This window comes from Ursus americanus, chromosome 22 (assembly GCF_024610735.1).
Source record: "Ursus americanus isolate L20-20 chromosome 22, mUrsAme1.1.p, whole genome shotgun sequence".
Taxonomy (NCBI): domain Eukaryota; kingdom Metazoa; phylum Chordata; class Mammalia; order Carnivora; family Ursidae; genus Ursus; species Ursus americanus.
Genome location: NC_142148.1, coordinates 33,342,683 through 33,354,694, shown reverse-complemented (window position 1 = coordinate 33,354,694; position 12,012 = coordinate 33,342,683). Strand labels below are relative to the sequence as shown.

Sequence of the window (12,012 nt, the reverse complement as noted above, 5' to 3'; positions counted from 1 at the left end):
CAAAGAATATACTCTGTATGATTTTAATAATTCGAAGTTTTGAGACTTGCTTCATGACCTAGCACATAGCCTCTGTTGCTAAATTTCCAACATGTGCTGATAAGAATAGGTATTGTACTGTTGTTAGAAGTATTAAATGTATGAAGTAGATTATGTTGGTCGTGTTACTCAAATCCTCTATACCCTTATTGATTTTTTTTCCTGCTTTTTGAGGGTATGTTCAAATCTCCATCTATGATTGTGGACTTGTCTAATTCTCCATGCATTCATTGACTAAAAGAAACCAAATGTAGTTGTTTTAATATCAGATGAAGTAGTTTTAAGGCTCTAATAGAAGTTTCTGAGATAATGGAAATGTTTATTGTGCTATGCCATAGAGTGGCTACTAGCCCTGTGGCTCATAAACACTTGAAATTTGACTAGTGCAACTGAGAAACGAAAATTTTTAATTTGTTTATCTTTAATTTAAAATTAAATAGACACACAAGGGTAGTGGCTACTATATTGGATAGCATTATTTTAAGGCAAGAAAAATTAAAGGCGGGACATTTCATATTGATAAAAGGATCAATGTAATAGGGAAACATAGCAATACTAAATATGTAGCACCTAATAATTATATTTTCAAAGTATACAAAGCAAAAATGGACAGATCTAATATGCTTAGATACGTTTAAAGAGATAATGCTTACAACACCGTCACTTCAACTACCTTTCCTGCCTCCAAAATACCAGAACTCTCTAGTCACCGAAAGAACTCATGATCTATTTTCTTGGGGAGAAAAGAATGATCTAGTGCCCTAAACCTGTACCCTCCAAGGACTCATGTTTATGCTCAGAGGATACATAGAAAAAAGATCCACTGAAATATGAGAAAAGGATACTAGAACTTCCACTTGCAAGAAAATTTAGCTTTACTTATACTTATTATAAAGCTTGGCACCATATTAGTGTTTGTCGGATGGTTATGGGTGCCACATGGTGCTCAAGGTCTTCTGAGGAAAGAGGAGGTTCCCACGTCTTCAAGGGTTAAACAGTGGTACCCTTGCTTATATGTTCACTTTTGGCATCCTGCAACATGCTCAGTTCCCATGTGGCCATGTTCAGTGGACTTACAGGCTACTTTGCCTATTTTAACTAAACAACGCCTCACCAAAGGAACGAAACCCTTGCCAAAAAAAAAAAAAAAAGGAGATGGACCATAGTAGCAATTATGTAAGTGCTAAACAATAAAAAACTGGCAGAGTTGACCTTTCTCTTTTTCCTACATCATGAGATAATAGCAATCAGCACCAGAGGATCAGTCTAAAAAATAATATTATTACGAAGGCTCTTTGAAATATGGATTACTTTTCTATAGCCAACAACAAACCTTGCCCTAAGTGTATAACTATAGCAGGTTAATGAATGTGTGAAGCCACTATAATTAGCAGAACACTTAAAAATTAAGCATCCATTATAAAGTCAAACCTTTACAGCTGGTGGATGGGACTGACGGAGAAGGAGCGTAATGATGCAATGAACACAGCTGAGATGCGTTCTTCCATCTCTATCTTCAAATCTGTGCAAGAAATCTTTCCTTCCAGCACTGACAGTTATTAAACCAAGTACTGAAAAAACCACCTAAACTCAGGGCCAGTGCTTTGAATTTCTGAATCACCATGTTAAACCAAGACATTTGAAAATCACGAAGTCTTATTCAAACACATGTGCTCTCACTTTGAGAGCAAAGAGGTGTTTTGAATCATTAACAAATAAAACACTATTTTCATCTTTATTTCATCCTTTTCCATTATAATTTTAAAATATATTTACATATTATATATACATTAATTAAGTGTATGCGTTAGTCTAATAATACCTACAATGAATAAATAAGTAAATGACTATGCCTAAGGTGGGGTGAATGTTCACTTTGTAGGGGCGTGAAATCAGGAAGTTGGCCCTCAACTACTGGCCTAATATTTGATTTTGTATCAGTAGGAAAGTAAAAGTAATTGGGTTGCCAATGTCTAACTTTCACTTTCACAAAATGAAAATTTCCAAAGCCAGGAGGTCCTAATTTTCTAAATAATGCCTTACGGAGGTTCTGTATATTCAGAGTGTAGAAGTTCCTCAAACGTTTTGTCTAGATAACGCTATCAGGTCATGATTTAGCCACAACTTGGTAAAACACAAAAGGGTGAAATATTGTGATTCCCCAAGTTCAAATACTCGTAGTTTCATCGCAGTAAATTTTGTGTGTTTTCTGATATTTCAACAAAAACCTCCATGTGCAATTAATACTAATTAAAGAATACATATTCAGAATGTATGATTTCTTCTCTTTCATTTTTTGACCTGTCGTTATTTTGAAATCATTTCACGTCAAGTATATGAATCGAACCTGTTAGGTACTGAATCCACATACTCTCTTTAGTTCAATATGAAATAATAAAATATACTTCAGTATATTTTGCATTGCCACAAAGTACTTTATGTGATTCAAAACCACACTTCTGAATAAATTGTAAGGCTTAGACTGACACATAGTCAAAGCCAGGAGTCATTAGCAAGAAATGATAACAATAAATAGCTCTATTTGATATAAAGTTGACAAAGAACACCAAATTTGATCTCAATATCAAGAATCCATATTAAAAACGTCATCATTCACTTTCTACGTAAGCATTTTTACCGATCAGTTGCCTATCCCCGCACATGAGCAAGCTGGTCCTTGCCATTCTCTCCAGGCTTTCATGATATTGTAAAGCATGGCATTTGCAATGGTCAAATTTCATTCTATCTTACATCGATGTCATCATTTCCTTGTTTTGTTTCAATGTTATTACAGTTTGCAAGAGTGGCCACGTAAGCCAAGATGCTTTCAAAACTACAGATGTAGGCTATTCATTCTAACCCTGCTAGTAACTGGACAATGCTAATGTCTTATTTACATTTACTCCCTTCTTACTCCAAACCAGAGACCACAGCAGATAACCAGCTCTTTGCACAAAGCTAAAGAATCAAATTAAAGCCCCTCCAAACAAGTTCAACATCCCTGAACAATGACTCCAAGAAGTTACCCTGAGTATGAGTCACACATCCAAGGACATGAGCTCAGAGTCAGCGGAGAACTTGAATTTGGATCCTGATCAGCTTCATGCACGTGAATACAGTTGTCAGAAAGTGTGGCCCGCGTGGTTAAGAATTTAGTTCGTCTATTAGCATTTACCCTGGAATTCTGATTTTAATATCAATTAGCACAAGCATAAGAGCAGACATTATAAATCGGGAGCTGCATGCACAAGCTCACCAGTGCGCTTGCTACAGAGCCCCTGCCAGCAGAAGGATTTGTCTTATGGAAGGAGAGAGCTAGAAAGGCAGTAAAAGCTCAAGAGTCAACCGAACACAGAATGAAGAGACTGTTGATCTCAATTACTCTGACTGTGCTGATCTCCTTTTAATGAAGATCTATTTTAGAAGGAAAAAGGCAAACACATTAGCCTCATGATTCCCACAAGGGGAAAAAGAATTTGTCTTATTGTAATAGTCATGATAAGGGGTTCTGTTCTTTAAAATATAGCTACAGCTAAAGGTAATTAAGGTAAACGACAAAGTGCATTGTTTTAGAAATGACTCCATAAAATGACTTCATAGCCATTACTCACACATTTGAAGGAAGCTGCCTTGTGAGATAACACCAGGCTACTTCTGTAGATAGATTGCAATCATAGAAAATGCTGATGGAAAGTGTTTTATTAGTTAGTTTTTGTTTTTGTTTTTTTTTTTTTTGCTTATAATTATTGTGGGATGCTATGCCTGCATATAAAAGAAAAACTGATTTCAAATTTAAAAAGGGGGAAGTCATTCGGTATGATGGATGGATCAGGTCACATTATTCTTGATGAGATTCAGTATGAAGTGGTATCTACAAAATTAAAAAGAAAATTAAGTCAATGGAGGGTTCCTTCTTGAATTTGTTCTTATAGCATTAATGAATTTATGGCCTCCAAAAAAAAAAGCATACTGGCCAAAGTTATTGGGAGTTATGAAAGCTTGGAACTTTTGAAGAGGGAGGCTATGTTTTGCTCTGAGATAATTTGCTCAAGCTTGTCCTTTACAGACTTTCCACCTTCCCTAGACCTCTTTCCATATCTTCTTCCACTCAACTCACAATGTCCTTTCCCTGGGTACTTTCTACAGACCAAGTATTCTTTTTTTTTTTCTATTTTCTTTTCTCTTCTTTTTTCTTCTTCCTCTTTTTCTTCTTCTTCTTTTTTTTTTTTTTTTAGCTCTTGTCTACCTATGTCAATGTCACAGAGCCTAACCCTTATCTTATGTCTTCACTTCACTTGGTTATATCACCCTAATGAGATTACCAATGACCTGAAAGGAGGGACCATGTCCTTTTCATATTTAGAAGCTCACACTGTTTTTGGATGGCTGACTGGGGGACAGGACTATGCTTGGGTTCATATAGGAGACCCACTATTGCTGCTTCAATTCAGTCTTATGGGCCCTTATAGCAATCCTGCAAATGCTGGAGAATTCTCAGTGGTTCTAGGAGATGTGAACAGAACACTGGGGAAAATATGCTAAAAAAAAACAAACAAACACAGATCAGCCCTGAATACTTGGGAGTCCACAGCTCAAGTACTTGTTTTTAGAAGTACTAAAAAAAAATCTAATAAATAAATGAAAAGAAAGCAGGCTTTGGAGTTTGCCATAATCATGTCTGATGCTTAGTTTCTATTAGTGAAACTAGTTACTTACCTGTTTGAGCTCTGTTTCTTCATTTGTAGGTGAGTGTGTATATGACACATACTATTAAACCTAGCCACCACTGGATCTGCTCCATCGTCCAATAGTTGAACAGAAAAAAGGGCTGACCCTCCTAGTAAGAGAGTTCTCCTGATGGCCTTTGAATGGAAGTACTTTCTTGGTTCTCCAGCAGCTTCTGGCTTTTGGACTTGAACTGGGATATCTGCTCTAAAGATTTTGGACTTGTCAGCCTCCATAATCATGTGAACCAGTTCCTAAAAATAAATCTTGCAGCTCCTATTGGTTCTATTTCTTTATAGAACCACTTCCTTAAGGTCACCTTCTCAATAAAACCTTTCCTGATCATCCTTTAAGAATAGAGAACTAAAATAAAATAAGAGGAAAACAGAGAGGGACGCAAACCATAAGAGACTCTTAACTATAGGGTACAAATTGAGGGTTGCTGGAGGGGAGGTGGGTGAGGGCATGGGGTAACTGGGTGATGGACATGGAGGAGGGCACCAGAAGTAAGGAGCACTGGGTGTTGTATACAACTAATGAATCACTGAATTCTACCTCTGAAACTAATGATATAGTATATGTTAATTAAATTGAATTTAAAAAATTTTTAAAAAGAATAAAAACTTCCATTCCCTATCCTTCTTTCTTCTTTTAATTTTCTGTGTAGTTTTATTTCCTCCCAGCATGCTATATGTTTTATTTCTTTATTTTACCTATTGTTTACCTATGAAATTTTATGGGAGTGGGGTTTTTTGCCCATTTTCTTTCCCACCGGATCTCCATTACTCAGAACAATGCCAGACACATAGTGAATGCTTGACAAATATTTGTTGAATGAATGAACACAAGAAGAAAGCAATTCACTAAATGAAGTTACTTTTGATCAAATATTTTTTTGAGCTCTGCAGATTTCACACATACAGTCTATAAGAAATGTGGCTGTCATGTTTTGTACTACTGCCACAGAGAACATTCAGAAGGATGTGCAGGATCCTGCATGGAAGGGGAACGACTTTCAAGATACTTCTCATCCAGAAATGCAGACATTAGGAAGGGTACCAATAAATGGAGGGAACCAAATCCACTGTTGGTGGCTTAGATTCTTGTGGCTGCTGTAACAAATGACCACAAATTGGTTGGCTTAAAACCACGAAAATCTATTCTCTCACAGTTTTGGAGGCCAGAAGTCTGAAATCAAGATGTTGGCAGGGCCATACTCTTTCCAAAGGCTCCTGGGGAGAACTGGTTCCTTGCCTCTTTCAACTATGGTGGCTGCCAGCATTCTTTGACTTGGCCTGCACCCCTCCAGTTTCTACTTCTGTGCTCACAATCCCCCCTCCTCTTCTGTCTGTGTCAAGTCTCTCACAGCTTCATTCTTATAAGGACACGTGCCATTGGAATTAAGGCCCACTTGGAAAATCCAGGATGATCTCCTCATCACAAAATCCATACCTCAATTACATCTTCAAAGGCTCTTTTCCCAAATAAGGTAATATTCATAGGTTCAGGGAATTAGAATGTGGATATTATCTGTTGGGGGACCACCATTCAACCCACTAGAGCTCTGATAAAATACTGGAGTTTGCTTTGATTCCACAATGACAGTTCTTGATTGTGTTGTCAGGCTGCCAAGATAGGGTTCTTTCTGAGGAATGTGGGCCTTTGTCATCAAATAACTAAGCCCAGTTGAGTTTCCCTGAGGACTCAGACTAATCCACGTGGTGAAGTTGCAGATAGTTACTTATTTTGGTAAAGATCTTTGCTCAGGAAGCCATGTACTGAAAGCAAGATCAAACATTTTCTTTAAACAAGGGAGTCATCTCTGGGTCAGGCTTTCAATCCTGATTCTTTCCTCTCATTTCTCATAATCTTATGAGAGGGATTCTTATAATCTGGCTCAGGAGCTATCATGTGCTTTAATCCGTGGCAAAAGAATATGGTGCACTTTGCACCCGAGCTTATAAGATGTCAGTGGTCATTAAGATCAACTTTAAAGCGATGATGTAGCATAAGGACCTGCAAAGAGATTCAAGTTCAGAATTTCTGCCTGCTTTTCCTCGTGCCAGTCTCTACATTCTATGACTGCGTTTTCACCTTCCCTGACACTCAGGAGACCTGAACCTTCTAAATTAAATTTACTCTGTTTAAAGTATCATAATGGGCACTGTTTAGGACCAAGTGTTCCACTATTTATTTAAATCTCCTATGCAACTCTCCATTTCCCTGAGTAAGTATAAACAAGTGTTCTCTTGAAAATCTAAGGCCACAAAATTTTATTACAGCCAGTAATAGTTTCTCTTTTGCTGTTGGAAGTCTCAGTCCTTCCATCCCTAGGTCAATAAAATGTTGATTCAGAGGTCATATGCGAATGGCAAGCAATATCTACTAGGTGAATTCATAAGTCTGAATTTCAACTGCAAGAATAGGGAAGTATTTACTTACGTCATAAAAATTCAGTTATCAAAAATAAGTTGCCGTTTAAACTTTTTTTATTTCAGGGCTTTGCTTTCAAGAAAAAGAAGCATATTATAAGAAAAGGAACTGATTGGGATTTATTCAGCATTCTATCATGGAAGGTATGTCTTGAGGGCATTAGGATGACCCCACTCTTTTATAATGACCAGACCTTCATAGTGATGATCTTAAGGCCCTGGAAGCTGAGGCCAAATCATCCAATTAGAAACAAAAGCAGGGAAATTTTAAATGAGACTTGAGAGACAGAAAGGTCACTGTTGAACTGTGGTCAACATTCTAATGAAATCTGATGTGACTGTCCATCACGTGGCAGATAGCTGTGTGGGCCAGTGAAAAAGCTGGGCTGCCCTCACCTCCCATTCAGGGTTGCTCTGAACGTGAGTATATTATACACTCTGACGGTATAGTGGAGGGTAGTGGAGGGTCCCACCTACAGAAAACAGCATTGTTTCTAAAGTGTATGTCTGGGACTTCCAGCGTTACCCCTGTGAAATCTGGGCTAGAACATATGCTCTGCCTACATATACTTATGCCAGTCTTTGGATAGATTTGATTACAATTAATACATGCAGACTCACATTCAGTAGCTTCTCATGAGACTCTTAAATATTAAAAAAAAAAAAAACAACTATAATGTTGAGCTTTATTTAGACAGGGTACTTGATCTGATGCATTAAAAAATGCATATAATAGGTTAGTGGGCCTAAACTGTTTTCTTTATCATCCTGAACAATTGGATGGGGAATATTCTTATCTATCAAACATGCATTGGGTGATCCTTACCTGTGCAGAATATCACTGTTTTATAGAATAGACTTCTAACTGGTTTCCTTATTCCCCTTTCCAATTCAGTCCCCACATCACTGAGAAATTCTACTAAAACAGAAACTGGACCATGCATCTTCAATGGCTGCTATTGTCCTCAGAACAAAGCTCTAAGCCCTTATTGCCTCTTGCAATGATCTGCCAGTTCTGGCCTCATTTTCTTCCTCCGCCTCATTTCTTTAAAGTTTCTCTTCTTTTTCTTCTTTGTTTCCCTATCTCTTTCTATTGTAATAGACTTCCTTCATTACCTTCAACTGTCCCCTTGCCTCTGGGCAGCCACACTTGCTGTTCCCTCCGATTGGGATCTCCTCCCACAACTTCAGAGTTCTCACTCCTACCTATTATTGTCTTAGACCTCACATCCTCAAAAAATGATGCATGAGGAAGCTAATACCATTTGTTGGTCCAGTGGTTATAAATCAAAGACCACTGACAGTACAAGCATTTAAAAAGAGACTTCGGATTATATATGTAGACAATTGGAAGCAATTATCAAAGACAGATGGGCTTCATGATATTTTCTGACAAAACCATCTATCTGGCAATAGATACTCCATGGGGTGAAAAAATACTTCTTGCTCCCAAAACTGCTGCTGTGTGCTCAGGGATCTCAATCATAATTTCAAAACCCATTCAGTAATGCAAAATTTTACTCTAATATCTTTTTCTTGTTTTGTAAAAACCAAGTGGTGTATACATCCTCAATCGTTTTATTCTACCTTCCCATTCATTAATATTAAACTAAATTAAATTAATCCGATGTATGTCAATAAGAAAACTAAATGTCATAATGGCTGATTTTCTGCTCCCTTTTGCTATGACCTTACTGGTCCAATGACTCCTTCCAGGCATGCATCAGCATGGAATTCTATACTGAACTAATTAGCTGTCCTCAAATCCACCTACAGAATACTCTGAAAACATCTGTTTGCCCGAGCATGTAAACAAAGACAGTACACACCAAAGTAGGTGGACAGGGACCAGGCTCAGAAATCTTAGAGACTGGAAGTATATGAGCTCGTGTTCCTTTTACCACCATGGCATTAACCTGAAGTACCCCCAGCAGCAAGTGATTGGAGCTGACACTGGGAGGTCAAAGGCACACTACTGAGGTGGGGACTAGCATTTGTGCCTGAACTTAGCCATGCCCGAGAAAATCTGGACAACAGTCCCTTCGGTCATAGATTTTCCTGATGATTTACTCCTTTGAAGTCAGTTAGGCTTAAGGCTAATGCTGAGGATTTAGAGGCTTAACCAGGAAATGCATTTCCTGAGGTTCCCCGCCCCCACCCATACAATCTTGTACATCAACATTTTCAAATGGGTCAATTGAGTTTCTTAGGGTGCTTCGGCATGGCACCGGTCAACACCCAGGTACAGAAGATACGATCCTGGTTCTGCAGAAGTTCTCAATAGCCGTGTGGCATTCCTGACAGGGAAAGGCTTCACGAACTTCTTGCATGTATTTAATGCTGGCCCAATAAGAGGAGGCATATTCTTATCAGTGAGCCCATTCTCAAGAGATGGGGAGACGTGATAATAATGAGAACAGACTGATGTTGACTTGGCTCAGGTCCCACTGCAAATAATTTTTCATTGTCTCAGCCATTTCACCTAAGAGAAGGTTAAGAAGATAATTGGCATGGCTGTCAAGAGGGTAAGTGAATTTCCTTGTTTCATACTGTCAAACCTTTGAGAGAACTTAATTTGCGTTTTGACAATGGGGAGGAGAGCACGTTATAGAGAGAAGCGAGCTTTTAGACGGTGTCTTTAAAAAGTTACAAAAAGACACTGAGAAAGCTGAGGTTTTGATGAAGCCCTTCAGATTCACATTAAAAACTACCTCCAGCATTTCTGGAGCCTTTACCCAGTCCACCATCAAATCCTAAAATGCAGGGCTTCCTACAGCAAGTAAATTGGGGCATGCGCTCTGAATACATTTTTCCTTCCTCTGATTTCCTTTTCTGAAACTATGCAGAATGGTCTTTATCAAAGTGACTTGTGACATTGCTACCTTCCCTCCTTCAGCTCAAGCCCCGGCAAACTTTTCTGTAAAGAGTCAGAGAGTAAATCTTTTAGACTTTGCAGGCTATCGGGTCTCTGTCACAGGTACTCAGCCTGGCAGTTGCAGGGAGAAAACAGTCATAGACAACACCTAAAGGAGTGGGCATGGCTGGGTTGAATAAAACTTTATTTAGAAACGCTCAAGTTTGAATTTGGGATGATTTTCATGTGTTCTAAAATATTCTTCTTCTGATTGTTTTTCCATCATTTCAAAATGTGAAAATCATGCTTGGCTCAATAGGCTATGCAAAAACTGGCAGCAGCCTGGATTTGATTCCTGCTTTCGTTCAGAGACTGTCAATAGAACTTTCTGTGATGGTGGATAAGGTGTATATTAGCACTGCTCAACAACGTAGACACGAGCTATGTGGGACTATTGAAATGTGGCTGTTGTGACATAAGAACTTAATTTTTAATATTATTTCATCTTAATTAATTTAAACTCAGATTGCCACTTTGGCTGGTGGCTACTGTGTTAGACAGTGCAGCTCCATAATCCTCTTTCATATTAACTTGAAAAAAAATTCTTATCTCTTGCCTACATTAAAAACAACAACAACAACAACAACAACCAGATTCTTCTACTTGCTGCGTAAGTTATACAGTTAGTGCTCCTTCTGGGGAGATCACAATAGTAAACATCACATAGTAAGCATGGGCAGACACACACAGCACGTGCAAATTCATGTGCGCACGTGAACAAAATGCAACTTTTCATTGGAACACCATCACTACCGAATTCAGTGAACAAAAAATCATGGAAAGAAAACTATGCCTGTCAGTAAAGATCTTACCTTCTTATTCAATGTCTACTCTGAAAACACAATATTGGACAATGAAAACTATTCTATCACATGAACTCAAACTTTTCTGCTAGTTTTCTCAATTACCTGTATACTTCGTTAGACGTAGCTTGCCAAAATGAGCTCGTAAAACTGACCCCAAGGGATGTCATCTTCTAAAATATACAAGGTGGTCATTTCTAAGTAAATGACCGTGCATGAATCCCAGGCCATCTCAAATAAATTCTTAGACTATCTATGGGCGGTACTTCATGCTGATCTCACAGGACAAGGCCAAAGTAACTGACCAGTGAAAGACAAAAGCATATAACCACTAACGTTTGAATGGTTTTGGTAACGAGCATCATTTAGCACACATATCAAGTCCCATTCATTTAAAAACTAACCCAATTAAAAAGTATTCTTCATCTTGACTAAGACCATTTATGGTGAAACTTCTATCATTACTGGCAGGGGTGATCTAGAATTAACTAAGGAAATTCTAAAGTGAGAAATGGGGGATAGTTGTCTGTCCTTGGTAAAACAAAACAAAGCAAAATAATAGGGAAGAAGTGTTAATTCATGGTGTAAGAAAAAAAAAAAAAAAGACTTGCCCCTATAATCTTAATGCTGTGTTCAGAATCACCCCAGGCCAAGTTGCTCCTTGAAAATGCTTCAAGGCTCCATCTGAAGCTTTTTCTTTGTCTTGCTGTGTTCTGTTTCTTGGGGACCTCATTCATGCTCATGCCTCCCTTTCACCTTTATATCTATATCTGTATGTGCATACGAGTCCCAAATCTTTTATTTCCAGCTAAGACTTCTCTCAATTCCAAATTGGTATACCTCACCATACAGGACTTCTCTCCTGGATGGTCTAAAACATCTCAATCACACCACGTCCAAGACTGCCCTCATGGTTCCGTCTCATCATTCTCAGTTTGGCTGTCTTCTGAAATTCCCTAGGCCAATGATATGTGACAATATCTTCCCAGCTGCACAAACTCCAAATCCAGGTAATTCTGTGACCCCCGCCTTTCCCTACACCCTGTAGCTGACCCAGCACCAAGCCCTACCTTTCACATCCTTCTACTTCTTTTTGTCT

At 38.3% G+C, this 12,012-nt stretch overlaps 1 protein-coding gene across 5 annotated transcripts in view; it reads right to left on the bottom strand.

The window, feature by feature from the left end:
• PLCB1 (phospholipase C beta 1) overlaps positions 1-12,012 on the bottom strand; it is a 661,698-nt gene that overhangs the window by 41,425 nt on the left and 608,261 nt on the right. For 2 of the 5 annotated variants that reach the window (XM_045808890.2, XM_045808899.2), the window contains one exon: positions 3,749-3,910. The exons of the other annotated variants lie outside the window; for them this stretch is intronic. Coding sequence is in view for 1 of the 2 variants with exons in the window: in XM_045808899.2 (XP_045664855.1) it covers positions 3,878-3,910 (33 nt within the window). In the remaining variant the exon portion in view is untranslated. Of the gene's footprint in view, positions 1-3,748; positions 3,911-12,012 lie in introns of those variants that run through there. 5 annotated transcript variants of the gene reach the window in all.